Consider the following 16,627-nt stretch of genomic DNA (forward strand, 5'->3'; position numbering starts at 1 on the left):
GAAGGAAATGTAGTAGGTGAATATGGATTGGGGCTAAGAAATGAAAGAGGCAGCCATCTGATAGAATTTTGCACAGAGCATAACTTAATCATAGCTAACACTTGGTTCAAGAATCATAAAAGAAGGTTGTATACATGGAAGAATCCTGGAGATACTAAAAGGTATCAGATAGATTATATAATGGTAAGACAGAGATTTAGGAACCAGGTTTTAAATTGTAGGACATTTCCAGGGGCAGATGTGGACTCTGACCACAATCTATTGGTTATTAACTGTAGATTAAAACTGAAGAAATTGCAAAAAGGTGGGAATTTAAGGAGATGGGACCTGGATAAACTGACTAAACCAGAGATTGTACAGAGTTTCAGGGAGAGCAAAAGGGAACAATTGACAGGAATGGGGGAAAGAAATACAGTAGAAGACGAATGGGTAGCTCTGAGGGATGAAGTAGTGAAGGCAGCAGAGGATCAAGTAGGTAAAAAGACGAGGGCTAGTAGAAATCCTTGGGTAAAAAGAAGAAATATTGAATTTAATTCATGAAAGGAGAAAATATAAAAATGCAGTAAATGAAGCAGGCAAAAAGGAATACAAATGTCTCAAAAATGAGATCGACAGGAAGTGCAAAATGGCTAAGCAGGCATGGCTAGAGGACATATGCAAGGATGTGGAGGCTTATCTCACTAGGGGTAAGACAGATACAGCCTACAGGAAAGATAAAGAGACCTTTGGAGAGAAGAGAGCCACTTGTATGAATCTCAAGAGCTCAGATGGAAACCCGGTTCTAAGCAAAGAGGAAAAAGCAGAAAGGTGGAAGGAGTATATAGAGGGTCTATACAAGGGCGATGTACTTGAGGACAATATTATGGAAATGGAAGAGGATGTAGATGAAAATGAAATGGGAGATACGATACTGCGTGAAGAGTTTGACAGAGCACTGAAAGACCTGAGTCGAAACAAGGCCCCAGGAGTAGACAACATTCCATTAGAACTACTGACGGCCTTGGGAGAGCTAGTCCTGACAAAACTCTTCCATCTGGTGAGCAAGATGTACGAGACAGGCGAAATACCCTCAGACGTCAAGAAGAATATAATAATTCCAATCCCAAAGAAAGCAGGTGTTGACAGATGTGAAAATTACTGAACTATCAGTTTAATAAGTCACAGCTGCAAAATAATTATTTACAGACGAATGGAAAAGCTGATAGCAGCTGACCTCGGGGAAGATCAGTTTGGATTTCATAGAAATGTTGGAACACGCGAGGCAATACTGACCTTACGACTTATCTTAGACGAAAGATTAAGGAAAGGCAAACCTACATTTCTAGCATTTGTAGACTTAAAGAAAGCTTTTGACAATGTTGACTGGAATACTCTCTTTCAAATTCTAAAGGTGGCAGGGGTAAAATACAGGGAGCGAAAGGCTATTTACAATTTGTACAGAAACCAGATGGCAGTTATAAGAGTCGAGGGGCATGAAAGGGAAGCAGTGGTTGGGAAGGGAGTGAGACAGGGTTGTAGCCTCTCCCTGATGTTATTCAATCTGTATATTGAGCAAGCAGTAAAGGAAACAAAAGAAAAATTCAGAGTAGGTATTAAAATTTAGGGAGAAGAAATAAAAACTTTGAGGTTCGCCGATAACATTGTAATTGGAGGATATAGGATGAACGTCAACAAAAGCAAAACAAGGATAATGGAATGTAGTTGAATTAAGTCGGGTGATGCTGAGGGAATTAGATTAGGAAATGAGACACTTAAAGTAGTAAAGGAGTTCTGCTATTTGGGGAGCAAAATAACTGATGATGGTCAAAGTAGAGAGGATATAAAATGTAGACTGGCAATGGCAAGGAAAGTGTTTCTGAAGAAGAGAAATTTGTCAACATCGAGTATAGATTTAAGTGTCAGGAAGTCGTTTCTGAAAGTATTTGTATGGAGTGTAGCCACGTATGGAAGTGAAACATGGATAATAAATAGTTTGGACAAGAAGAGAATAGAAGCTTTCGAAATGTGGTGCTACAGAACAATGTTGAAGATTAGGTGGGTAGATCACGTAACTAATGAGGAGGTATTGAATAGGATTGGAGAGAAGAGAAGTTTGTGGCACAACTTGACTAGAAGAAGGGATCAGCTGGTAGGACATGTCCTGAGGCATCAAGGGATCACAAATTTAGCATTGGAGGGCAGTGTGGAGGGTAAAAATCGTAGAGGGAGACCAAGAGATGAATACACTAAGCAGATTCAGAAGGATGTAGGTTGCAGTAGGTACTGGGAGATGAAGGAGCTTGCACAGGATAGATTACCATGGAGAGCTGCATCAAACCAGTCTCAGGACTGAAGACCACAACAACAACAACAACAACAACAACAACAACAACAACAAAAGGTATTTGGTCTCTCGTGTGAGAACACTAATACAAAAAATATAAAGCCCTCATGCAAGCTTCACAATGTGTAACAGAAACAAAGCAATCTATAAAATGAAGATTAAGGAATATAAAACCTGTTACAGTAACACATTTGGGCAGAATAACAATTGGTTAACAACGCCACTATCTCCCATTTCTGCACAAGAACGGTCTTCAGCACCCAGGATTTCAGGATTCTGCAATCAGCACAATCAATTGGTCACTGAGATTGTTGACCCAACTGTAATGTGGTCGGTGATTGATTCACACACCAGTATGTGACACGCAACCTCCATGAACAGTCAAGATGGTCTTTATCTGTTAGGAATGATCACATAGAAACAAGATGATGATGATGATGATGATGATGATGAAGACAGAATTTCGATTCAAGCAACTGACAGATAATGCTGAGTCTGCTGGTAGCATTATATGATGTTTTAATATTTAAAAAAATTACCAGATGCCGCTTTTCTAGGAATACGTCCTTTATCCTCTAATCCCACAATGAAAGTGACTTATGGAAGATCCGAACTATAAAATCTAAACAAGATTGGAGATCGTCATCTGCTCTAGCATATTTTCTACACAATTGGCAATAAAAACTAGGGACTAGCATGGTCCTCCCGTGGCTTAAGAAGTGGAGTCATTATTAATTCCACCCTAGGTCAGAATATCGAACCTTTCTGTAGTTAATTAAAGAGAAACAGAAGGGGGATTACTTTGGAGTTTTTGGTTGCAGCATGTCATACTGGCTAAACACTACCTCAACAGCAGCATGGTGAGCTACAATTATCATGGTAAGGTGATTATAGACTTCTTCAGTCTTGGAATGAGTATTAATTCTCCTGCATTCTTTATAGGTCTGAAGTGTACAACAAAACTCATGGATTATTTGTTGGGTTGTTTGTGGGAAGAGACCAAACTGCGAGGTCATCGGTCTCGTCGGATCAGGGAAGGAAGTCGGCCGTGCCCTTTCAAAGAAACCATCCCAGCATTTGCCTGGAGCGATTTAGGGAAATCGCAGAAAACCTAAATCAGGATGACTGGACATGGGATTGAACCGTCGTCCTCCCGAATGCGAGTCCAGTGCGCTAACCACTGCACCACCTCGCTCGGTGGATTATTTGTCATGGAATTATAACACCATAGTGTGCATTATTTCATTTGGTGCGACTGAGAATCCTGTTGTTCCAAACGACAGCTAATGAATGTTGTGTATTATTTATCAACAGCTTGTAAGGTGGCAGATTGAATGAATGTCAATTTCGCACCTTACATGAGAGATTTTTTGTGTCGTAATAAGTAGAGGAATATATCACCTGACATACTTCGGTGATAATGAGCAGATTTGCTTATCAAAATGTACAGTATGTAACGCAAAGGGATGACACTCAATTTGACAGTATTAACACACTGAACCGAAACCCTGCATGTCAATGAGCAAAAGGTGAAAAAAGCTGCTGGAGAAAACGTTTTAGTTAGGGGGCAGACGAGAGTTGGGCCGTCACGGCCCGAGTACGACGGCATGGTTCTAAAAGGGGGTTGGTGAACCGTGGCGAGAGGGACAACGAATGCACCAGGTGATACATTGAGGAGAAGAAGTAGCGGGCCGGCACTGCTTGCGATGGAGAAATTCTTTAGAAAAACGCGTTGGGGAATTTCCAGATGGGTTCAAACAGACCAGTGAAGCTGAACATGTGAAATGCTCGTGGTGCACTCGTGATGTATGAGTGTACCTTAGGTGTCAGGAGCAGGCATAAAGTGTCCGATTGGCTGAAATAAACTCTGAAGCAGTAGAAAGGGGTGATATTTCGACGTAGTTTAAAGGTAGGCCCTTTGCGATTGGCAGAGGTAGTTTCCACAAGATGAAAGGAACGATCCCATTGGTTTGAAAAAGCTGTGACGTGAAGCATGAAAGGACACAGGTGGGGGACAGTTCGCTACGAAAGACACAAGACCGAAAACTTCGAGGACTCTCCTATGAACCAGCACCAAGTATAAAACAGGGTGCATCACATTCTGTATGACGCCAAAAGAGGAATTTTATGTGAACACTGCATTCATTTTGGCTGACATTTAGCTAGAAATTAGCTTAAGACTCGTTGAGCTCCGATAGCGGAGAAACGAAACAGCCACGTAGTTAATTGTTCTTACGAGAACTGAGAGGGCATTGAAGTACACACGCTACACAATGTATGCACATGTATATCATTATATTTTCCAAACTAGGGATGAGGGCATGTTTTCTCGCCTAATGAGAAATATAGGACAGTCACAGCTGATAAATTCAGCAAAGATTTTGATAGCTTCTCATAGGATTTTCAGAGGGTGAGAGCAGCCATGCAGCCGACAGCACATCGCAGCTAGAAGGTAATTGCCACTGGCAGAGGCTTAAACTTGTTGGTTCACCAGCTTGTATCTACTGTGAACTCGAACATCCTTGAGTAATCTTTTGCTCATCTTGCCACAAAAACTAACCATCATCCGTAGACTTGATTGTTTTCCTACATAGTAGCAAATTTAGAACTGGATTTGTTGTAATATTGGCGAAATTCAGAGTAGTAGTAACAGTAGTAGTAGTAGCAGTAGTAAGAATAATCTTGTAGACAACCCTCTATTTAAATTTGATATTGTTGTGTTCAGGGTTATTTCTGCTAAACAGGACGTGATGTGTTACCTTGACAACTGTCCTGACATTGTCATGTTGCAATCTAATCTATGCAAATTTGTGTACTTCTTTGAAAATAATTCTGAAATTAAATTGTGTGCAGCTAAACACCAATGTGCTCTGTCCTAGAATAAGGGTCCACTCCTCACCCCAGTCACTGGTTCTAGCGACACTAACGCACTCACAGGGTGTTTTTGCTGATGTCTGACAAATGTGACAAGGAGTGGAGTGTCAGAAGCTTTCTTGCCAATTCAAATACTATAACACTAGATACTGGACAACTGATAAAAGCCAGAAATTATCATTTCTTACTCCAATGTTTGATCAAGGTTTTTGTCATATAAAGTCCAAAGTTGCAAATTTTCTGCAGATGGCTGCTCTGAAATTTTCTTAGCACCACGCATTTGTTTCTTATACCTGAGTCACACTGTATGTTTCACTGAAAAGACAAGCAGTGTTATTGGTGACCTGAAGATATCAGTATGGATCCATTAGTAGTGGTGTGCATAGCTATATGTTCTCTCCATGCTCTAATACACTTAACTGGTTACACAATGGCCCATTTGCATCCGTTTTAGCAGTTTCCATCATGGCTCTATATTTTGCATAAAATAAAAAAATAATAGAAATTGTCCACTGAAACGAAGGTCTACTTCCATTTCTCACCAAACAAAATCAGTGAGTTCAATGATGGAGGTTGACCTTGTTGCAGTGTTCCTGTATTAAGGAGGCACGTTTAGTGAGTAGATGCTACCATCAACTGCTCAACCCATGCTCAAGTGAATCAACAGACATGCAGAGCACTAAATGAATTGGAAGGCCCCTAAAAAATTGTGTGGAGCTGGTAGATCAACGCTGAGAATGCTTCATTGACCAGTGGCTTTTATGACAGCAAATAACTAGAGACTACTGTTACCTGGAATGGTCTAGTGGTTCTTATTATAGCAAATAACTGGACAATACCGATACCTGGAATTACATGTGGACTGACATGGAGAGGACCCATAGAATGGGATGAGGTTTTTTAAACTATCTATACTGTGATGTAAGTTAGGGTCCCAGGTATTACACTCTGCAGCCATTCGCCGCGGAGGGGAGTGGGGGGAGGAGGAGGAGGGGGGGGGGGGGGGGAGGGGGGGACACAGAGGGGGGTGCCTTCGTTTGCGAGTAACCGACAATTTCAGAATTTTGTGTTATGTTCTAGAGCCTTAAAACTGACAACAGTTCATATAACAACACTGCTCCATAGTGGTTGGGATAAGGGCCTTATTGCTGAAGGTTGCAAGTTCAAATATCTTCAGGTGCTTCGAAGTTGCTTTCATTTTTAAATAGTTGCCAAAATGACTCCGATCATTATTTTTATTCAATTAATTGGTTTAAAAGATTTTTTTTTTGAAAATGTTAATCCTTTATCATCATTTTAATCACAACATTAAATTTTACATTTACACTTTTTTTTTCCTGTCATTTTTTTTAATCTGGGATCTTTGTGCATGTGATTTTAAATATCTTTTTGTATTGATTTAGATATAATTTCTTTCCTTTGATCATCTTATATTTCTGACCACTTTACTGCATTCATTATTTGTATCCCTCATTTTGAGCATTTATTTATACTCCCTTCTTTTGTTTAAATCTTCATTTGTGTTATTTATCCATAGTGCAAAGCAATTTACATTTTAAATGTCTGTATGAGGATTACCATCCAAAAATTTGCATCTTGTCAACCAATATAAACATATTATTTTGCCATTTGTTTTTTAACCAACAGATCAGCACTCTTCAAACATTTAAATATAGTGATAGATAGATAAAAACAATTAAAATCACTTGCATGATTCCAAATCAGATAAGAATGGCAGGAAGAAGAAATAAGATCAAATGACAAAGTTAACATATGGTGATTGAATAGATAAAATATTTACTCACCAAGTGGAGGCAGGGAAACAACGATATAAAGGTATTACAGTTTACTAGCTTTCAGAGCCAGTGGCCCCATCATCTGCCAAAAGAGTCGATGGGGAAGGTAGAGGAGTGAAGGAAGGGAAAGGACTAGTGTGGTTTACGAGACTTTGATAGGATGAGACAGAAAAACTGATCATCCTTTCCTTCTCATCCTGTTTAGTAAGTCCACCCTGACCCAGGGATCTGGGTGACATTTCCAAACTCTACCGCTTTTCCTAAACCTCACCAATCCTTTTCCTTCACCCCTCTTTCTTCCCCTTCGAACCTTCTGTCAGAATAAGGAGCCACTGGCTCCAAAAGCTAGTAAACTGTAATACCTTTATGTGTGTTCTCTTGCTGCCAGTGGTGAGTAGTTTTTTTATTTATCCAATTACTTATATTTTAAATGATTTAAATTTAATATAATGATTAAACTGATATGACAAAGGATTAGAAATTTTAAAAAAAATACATTTAATCTAAATAATTGGACAAAATGATTAAAGTCACTTTGGTTACTAAATAACAACAATAACAATAATAATTAATATTACTATTATTTAAGCACCTAATGAGATTCGAATCCACTGTGAAACAATGCCATTAGATGCAATAATGTCAATTTTAAGACTAATTTATGAAATTTTTTTTCCATCACTTACTCAGAAATGAGGATCCACCTGGGTAAATGGCTGCAGGGTGGGATACCTGGGATACTAACCTACATCACTGTACAGATTGTTTCCAGAAGTTGATCCCATCCCTGGGGACATCTCCTTCTGAGAGGGGAAAATAGCATGTAATGTGGTGGTAAGGGCGACAAGATGAATTGATGTGTGTCACTGAATAACATCTACATACATGACAGCTAAGACCCACAGCACAAGGGTTTCAAAACCTGTCTCTCGGAGATGGACAAAGATCTTCCTTGAGCTAGGAGTTTCAGCTTCTCCAAATGAGCTCTGAACCCTTTAAGTTCTACATTACATCTACATGCATAGACCGCAAGCTACCATATGGTGTGTCACAGAGGGGTACCTTGTACCACCACTAGTCATTTCCTTTCCTGTTCCACTTAACTGCAGCAAGGAAAAAAATGACTGTCTACATGTCTCTGTATGAGCCGTTGTGATAGTTTATCACAAAAATTTAAAGATAGGTAGAAAAATTTGTTAATTACTAGTGTTTGTAAGTGTGGACTATGAGCAGAAGCCACAGTGATATACAATGAAAGTGCATCCTTTGTGATGGTTATGCAAAACGTATGCAGGTGGCAGTACAACTGTTCAGTAGTCAGCTTCAAATGCCGTTTCTCTAAATTTTCTAAATGGTGTTCCTTGAATAGAAGTTTGCCTTTCCTCCAGGGATTCCCACTTGAGTTCCTGAAGCATTTATGTAACACTTGCACGTTGTTTGAACCTACTGGTATCAAATCTAGCAGCCCGCCTTTGAACTGCTTTGATACCTTCCCTTGATTCAAAGTGGTACCGATCCCAAACACTCGAGCAGTACTCAAGAATATTTTGCAATAGTGTCCTGTATGTGTTTCCCTTTAGAGCTGAACCACACTCTCCAAAAATTTCCCCAAGGAACCAAAGTCTATGTGACTACGTCAAGCAGGACACTACTAATGCTGTATCTGAACATTATGGGTTAGTTTTTCCTACTCATCCACATTAACTTACATTTTTCGACATTTAGAGTGAGCTGCATCATCTTGTATCCTCCTACAGTCACTCAACTTCCGACACATTACTGAACACCATAATATCATGAGCAAACAATGAGACTGCTGCCCACTCTGCCTGCCAGGTCCTTTATGCATATAGTGAATAATAGCAGTCCTATCACACTTCCTGGGGCACTCCTGACAATACCCTTGTCTCTGATGAACAGTCACCATTGAGGACAACACACTAGGTTCTATTACTTAAGAAGTCTGAGTCACTCGTATATCTGGGAACCTATTCCATATGCTCGTACTTCTGTTAGCAGTCTGCAATGTTGCACGATGTCAAATGCTTTCTGGAAATCTAGAAATAAGGAACCTGTCAGTTGCCCTACATTCCATAGTTTGCAGCATACCATAAGAGAAAAGAGCAAGCTGAGTTTCACACAAGCCAAGCTTTCTAAAAACAGGCCGATTCATGGACATAGGTTACTTGGTCTCAAGAAAATTTATTGTGTCTGTAATGAGAATATGTTCAAGGATCCTGCAGCAAAGCAATGTTAGGTGTATTGATCTGTAATTTTTGTTCTTCTTACAACTACAAACAGGAGTCACCTGCAGTTTTCTGCAATCACTTTGGACTTTGCACTGGGCGAGAGCTTTTTGACAAATGCAAGCTAGGTATGGGCCAATACCTAAGAGTACTCTGTAAAAACAAACTGGAATTCCATCTGGACCTGGTGACTTATTTGTTTTCAGCTCTTTCAGTTGTTTCTCTACACCAAGAATGCTTATTACTATGTCGTCCATACAGGAGACTGTTTGTTGGCCAAGTGACAGTATGTCTGTATGGTTTTCCTAGATGAACGATTTCTTAAATGTGAAATTTAAAACTTTGGCTTTTGTTTTACTAACTTCTACTATCACAGCAGATTGGTCAACAAGTGATTGGATGGAAGCCTCTGGCACACTTATCAATTTTACACAGGACCTGAATTTTCTCGGCCTCTCAGCTGGCTCCTCTGTTAAGATATGATGGTGGTGGTAGTTGTATGCTTCACGCACAGGTATTTTCACTTCTATTAACCTTAATTTGTCACTTGTGCATCCTCTTCTGAACCGAGGGTGCAACAGCTTCTGCTTCCTCAGCATTTTCCAAATTTCATTGTTAAGCCATGCTGGGTCTTTTCTGTCCTTAACCAATTAACCAGGTGCATAATTCTCCAGCTCATGATTTACAATCTCTAACATTGGCTGTAATTCCTCTACATCCATCTTACTGGAACAAAGTGATGTCAGTTCACTCTCTCATGTGAGGTGCTAACAACTGCTTATCTGCTCTTTCTAGCAGAAACACTCTCCTAAGCTTCTATACTGATTTATTAACTTTTGTAACCAAAAGTTGCTATAATGACATCATGATCACTAATCCCTGTTTCTACACTAACGTTGTTGATAAGGTCCAGCTATTTGTTCACCTTTGCTTTGCAACTTGGTGATATCTCCAGAGTCACTGGAGGCATGCGAAATTAACTTGGTGGCTTTTTTTAGGTTGATGGCTTCCATTTCCAAGCCTTCAGTTTCGACATTTAAGTTTTAGTCTCCGACACATTCCCTTATGATTTCTGGCCTTTTATTCTGTTCTTTCCCTTTTTGTGGAGATGCAGATAAGTTTAAAAAACAAACCAATGCTACAGAGGTTTTTGTTTATCTGGGACAGGCATCACAATATTAAACTTAGAAGCTGTCCTGATGATTTCACTGACAACTGTATGCTAATTGGAGTGTGCCACTTAGTACATACAATTGTAAGAGCAAGTGTTAGTTTATGCATTTGCTGCACTCATCTGTGTTGATTTACTAACATTGGATGGTTGGTTGGTTAGTTTGGGGGGAGGTGAACCAGACAGAGAGGTCGTCGGTCCCACTGGATTAGGAAAGGAGTGGGAAGGAAATCGGCTGTGCCCTTTAACAGGAACCATTCCAGCATTTGCCTGGAGCAATTCAGGGAAATCACAGAAATCCTAAATCAGGATGGGTGTCCTCCCAAAAGCGAGTCCAGTTTAGTAACCACTGCGCCACCTCACTCTGAACACTAACATTAAATACCTCACAAATACAAGAGGCTTTACATAATTTTTTTTGCCTCCATCAAAAGTACACTTTTTTCTCGATTTTTCTTAGCATAGATGCGACAATCTTGATCCCATGGGGGTTGTTTCCTTAGAGACTTTAGTCCATTTATAAAATATACTTTAACTCACCATGTTAACATGCTACAGTTACAAGTGCATTAGGTGTTAGATTGTGTACTTCTAAAAACTGTATATTTAAGAGAAACTTTCATAAATACACTGACTTCATAATGAACATTATTTACCTAATAAGTATGTGATGCATGAGCAGGAATCAGATCACAAAGCAAAAATTATAATGGATGGTGTGTCTTGTAACAGCCTTCAGGTCACTATGTGGCATCTTTCACCAATTAAGTAAGTGGCCTCTGTAAATATAAATGAAGCAGGAACAACATATGTTTCAGTTGCTGATATGATGGAAACAGGATTACATGTATTTCTGTGGAGAAGAAAGCTACACAAGTCTGCATATTAAGCTGTCACAGATATCAGCAATGCATGCACTGTCTCCAGGACATTGTGCATTGAAGTCAATATAGGCACTGCCTGGGGAGGAGCGTGGGTCGAAAGGAGGTGGAGGTGGAAGGAAGTGTATGAGAGAGAAGTAGAGAGAGAGAAGGACTGTGTAGGTGTGCTGGCAGACTAGAAGTGTCGAGTTTGGTACTGGAGTGGGAGCAGTGAAGGGGATAAGCAGGTGGGGGACACTGTCTAGTGAAGGTTGAGTCCAGGGAGCTTACAGGAATGGAGGATATGTTTTAGGGAGAGTTCCCACTGCCAAAATTCAAAAAAGCTTGTGCTGATAGGAAGAAATCCAGGTGGCACAGGCTATGAAGCAGTCATTAAAGTGAAGCACACTGTGTTTTGCAGCATTTTTAGTAACTGGGTGGTTCAGCTGTCTTTTGGCCACAGTCTGGAAATGCCCGTTCATGTGGATAGACAGCTAGTTAGTTGTCATGCCTTTGTAGAATGCGGCACAGTGGTTGTAGCTAGGTTTGTAGAATGCATGGCTGCTATCCAAGGTGATCCTGCCTTTGATGGGGTAGTAGATGCCTGAGACTGGACTGGAGTACATGGTAGTGGGAGGATATATGGGACAGGTTTTGCAGCTAGGTCTGTTGCCAGGATATGACCCACAAGGCATAGGGTTGAAGGCAAGGTTGAGTAGGGACCGACAAGGATATTGCATAGGTTAGGTATTTGGCTGAATACCATTGTGGGAGGGTTGGGGAGGATATGTATCATTTCAGGACATGATGAGAGGTAGTCTACACTCTGGTGGAAAATGTGATTCAGTTGCTCCAGTCCTGGGAGGTACTGAGTCACAAGAGGGGTGCTATGATGGGGATGGTAGGTGACTGGTGAGACAAGGCACTGGGATCTGTTTCTGGATAAGGCTGGGAGTGTAAATTAGGTCTGTGAAGACCTGATTGAGACATTTCGCATATTTTGAGAGGGATTGCTCACTGTTACACATGTGATGACCATGGGAGGCTTGTATGGAAGGGACTTTTTGGTGTGGAGTGGTTGGCAGTTGTCAAAGAGGAGGCACTGTAGATGATTGGTACATTTGACATGGATGTAGGTACTGAGGAAGCCATCCTTGAAGTTGAGGTCAACAGCGAGGAATGGCTGAGGAGGACCAGGTGAAGCAAATGGGGGGAAAGGTGTTATGGTTCTGAAGGAATATGGGCAGAATATCCACATCCTCAGTCCAGATCATGAAGATGTCATTGATTTATCTGAACAAGATGAGTTTGGGATTCTTGTTGGTTAGAAAGATTTCCATTAGAATGTCCATGAATAGGTACACATAAGATAGTGCCATGTGGGTGCCCATTGCCATATCACAGATTTTTTTGTGAGTGATACCTTCAGAGGAGACATAGCAATGGGTGACGATGTAATTGGTCACGGTGAGCAGGATGGAGGTTTTTTGTCTGGAGTAGGTCGAGGACTCGGAAAATGTAGTGTCCAACAGTGGCAGACCATTGGCATTGAGGATGTTAATGTAGATAACTATGGCATTGACAGTGACAAGCTGTGCACTGGGTGGAGAAGGAACAGGAACTGTGAAGGGTCGGTGGAGGGAATATTGGTGTTCCGCCTGGAGGGCAGGTTATGGGTAATAAGCTGAAGGTGTTGTTGGTCCACAATTCTCTCTCTCTCTCTCTCTCTCTCTCTCTATCTCTCTGCGTGTGTGTGTGTGTTTGAACAGTAACCATCCACAATGAGGCATCCTGGGTGGTTGGCTTTACCTACTTTAGGAAATATGTAGAATGGAGCAGCGTGGGGAATGGTGGGGTTGAGGAAAGAGAGAGATACTCTGGGGAGATGTTCTGGGTTGTACTTCCAGTTTTGAGGATGGACTGCTCGACATACTGGATTTCTGGAACGGGGTCACTATGGCAGGTTTTGTAAGTGGCCATATCGGACAGCTGGCAGAGTCCTTCAGCCATGTAATCCCTGCAGTTCATAGACACATCACTAGAGTCTGTGTTGTCAGGTAGGATTATAAGACTGAAATCAGTTTTTAGGTGGTGTACTGCAGTTCTTCCTGCAAAGGTGAGATTTTTTACATGTTGAGGGAGTTGGAGAATGACAGTGAGGCAAGGTTTAAGCTTAAGAAATTCTGGAAAGCTAACATAGGGTAATTTGGGAGCAGTGAGGATGGATCACAATTGGCTGGAGGAGTCAGGTAGAATTTTGGATTGAGTCTGATTGGTAGGGTTAGTGGTGCATAAGTATTTCCACTGTAGGGATTAGGAGAAGAAGAGATGGGCTTTAACAAGATCAGCATGACTGAATTTGGGAGAGTGGGAGAAAGGTAAGGCCTACGGAAAGGACTGATACTTCTGCGGGACTGAGGGTTTTGAAGGACAGATTTATGACTGTTACTGGTATGGGTCCTTTAGGGTGGTGGCAGGGAATTTCTGTGTGTGTGTGTGTGTGTGTGTGTGTGTGTGTGTGTGTGTGTGTGTGTGTGTGGAGGAGGGGGGCAGTTTCAATAAGGGAGATGGTGTTCTCTATCTGCAGGTCTGCACAAACAGTGGTCAAGAGACAGCTGGACCATCCAGTAGCTGAATACACTGCCAACATAATGTGCTTCACTTTAATGAGTGCTTCACCACCTGTTCTATCTGGATTCTTCCAACCGACACTATGTTTTCTGAAATGAGCAAGCGGCAAGTCTCCCTACAATATATCCTTCATTCCTGCAACACCCCTCCCAGTCTAAATCTTCGCTAGTCCTACTACACACATTTTCTATCTTGCCGATGCACCAACACAGACCGATCCCCCCCCCCCCCCCCCCGCACTTGGCAGCCCCATCCTCTTCCCAACACTACCCTGCTGCTCCCACTGCTGCTCCCACAGGTAGCACTGCCCTCTCATCACCCCCACTCTCTTACTCTGCAATCCCTTCCCCTTCCCAAACACACATCCATTCTTTAGCTGCATTACCCACCCCCAACCAGACTGATGCTCACTTCTGATGCCGACGCAGTCAGGCTGTGTGTGTGTGCGTGTAGGATGTGCTTGTGCGAATGTGTGCGGGTGTCCACTTTGGAAGAAGTCCATCCAAAAGCTGAACTATTTCTAGCATTCTTTTTCATTTTGACTGTCTGCAACTTGTTATGTGGTGAGTAGCCCTCTATCATTTCCATACTGTAGTTGTTCTGACATTCTTGTTCAGTACACATGTGGGCTCAACATGTCATTTTCACTTTTGCTTCAATGTGTTTCAGTTCTGACAAGTAGTGGTGTATTAACAAAAGTTTCCTAGAGAAGACCTACAAAACTGTCAATGATAAGTTCAACCTACCCTGTTTAGGATGTCATAGACATACTGACAATTGTCAGTTATGTTACGTTCTGGAGAGATTAACTTCTTTCCAAGTCTTTTCCCATCTTCTCCTGGAGGCATCAGTGTCAAAGTCTTGGCACATAAGCCTTCATACTCCAGTCTCCCTTTTGTGAGCAATTTATACACTCCTGAATATGGGAGGAGATTAAAGTCTCCTGTGATTATCAATGGCCAATACTGTGGACCACCAAATCTGGAACACAAAAGAACTAGATGATGTCAAGGGAAACTCCTGTTTACTTACCTGCTTCTCTTAGGAGTTGACACTTTTGTTTCAGAGGCTGATACTGACCCTCTAACTAGCGACTGAATATTATATTCAAGCTTGAAGTTTCAAGCCTGAAACACAAACAACACTTGTTAGACTATTTCAGTTCTAGTGAACTACTGAGCAAAAATAATGACCGCAACCACATAAAACACTAACTTACAAATGAAGAATTTGAGAAGCTTAATGCAAGATGAAAATTTAATACTGCAAAAAATTACATATTTTCATTATATTTTATTTACTTGTGATATCTTTTCATCACAAATATTTATTCAAGAACTGCTGGCATAGCACTGATTCAATATCTTGTTTATCAACAACTGATAGCACAGATTTTGCCAAAAATGAGTCAAAAACGTTCTTAATGTCTACGAATTTCAGACAATGTAGTAACTCATAGACTATGATTTTGTTCACATCAAGCCGAGCTATACCAACCTTTACAGTCAACTTTTCACCTCACTCTAATTCAAATCTAATGTTTTTCCCTATACAGTTAGGGAAAAACATTACAGAGAGAAGGCTGACATGTCTCAAGTTTGTTCTCTTTAGGTATAACAACAGCACTGGCTCAGTATTGAGTAGAACATTGTGTTGCACAATTTGCAAATTTCGAGATAGCAGAGTTAGAGGAGCAATGCTTCTGGATTAAGTTTTGCATGAAACTCAAGAAAAGCTTTACGTACACACACTGAATGATGCAGATAACCTACACTGACAAGTGCTTAAGCCATGCTAGGTGTTATGAATGGTTTACACAGTTTAAAAACAGCCACACGGTAGTTAACGATGACCCTTATTCAGGAAGCCTATTGACGCCTATCGACAACGCCCATGTCAGGGATGTCAACAAATCTGTGCCTGCCAATCAAAGATTGACTGTTCAAAGGATTGCAAAAGAACGTAACATTTCAGTTGGATCATGTCATGAAATCCTGACACAGCATCTTGGAATTCATATGTTGCCACCAGTTTGTCCAAAGCCTCATGAGTCAGGACCAGAAATTCCTTTGCCTTACAATCTGTGAAGAGCTTTTGGATCACACAAATGAGAACGAGACGTTCCTTGAGAGAATCATAACTGGTGAGATGTGGTTCGGTTATGATGTTCAAGCCACGGTTCAATCTCCAAAATGAGCCAGGAAAGGTTCTCAAAGACCAAAAAAAGTTTGTCAGCTCAGCACAAATGTCAAAGCCATGCTGATAGTTTTCACCAACTTTGAAAGAGAGTATTTCGAAGGAGACTATGCACAATAAGTAAAAGATAAGCATAGAAAAATTTTGTGGACAAAGTTCCAGAATTTTCTGAACAGACCTCATATTTCACAGAGTACTGTTTAAATAATTTTGTAACTACCTTTTGTATTACTCCTGGGTTTAATTCTTATCGCTTCTTCTAGTAGCGCCTCACTGGCTTCTTAAAGCAGAGCAAATTCTGTCCCAAATCCTGCGATTAGCGACAAATGTGAAAGGGCTACCAGAAATTTAACTTGGACCTTTCGCCTCAGTAGCCAACAATGTTACCCAACAGACCACAGGAGCAGCCTACAAATTAACAAAATTCACATTATTGTTTGTATAATGATTATTTATTATGTCAAATTACTCTTACAATTAGTGTTCACATTATCAGTTTTGGCCAACCATTTCCATCTCCAGATGTGATT

General features: G+C 40.8%; 1 protein-coding gene across 1 annotated transcript in view; it reads right to left on the bottom strand.

Moving 5' to 3' along the window:
- Positions 1–16,627, bottom strand: part of LOC126419866 (protein angel homolog 2-like) — a gene marked incomplete at its 3' end in the record, with an annotated part of 133,816 nt that overhangs the window by 7,769 nt on the left and 109,420 nt on the right. The window contains exon 6 of the mRNA XM_050087122.1: positions 14,648–14,882. Coding sequence (XP_049943079.1) covers positions 14,648–14,882 — 235 coding nt within the window. The remainder of the gene's footprint in view (positions 1–14,647; positions 14,883–16,627) is intronic.

Source organism: Schistocerca serialis, chromosome 9 (genome assembly GCF_023864345.2).
Source record: "Schistocerca serialis cubense isolate TAMUIC-IGC-003099 chromosome 9, iqSchSeri2.2, whole genome shotgun sequence".
NCBI classification, from domain to species: Eukaryota; Metazoa; Arthropoda; class Insecta; order Orthoptera; family Acrididae; genus Schistocerca; species Schistocerca serialis.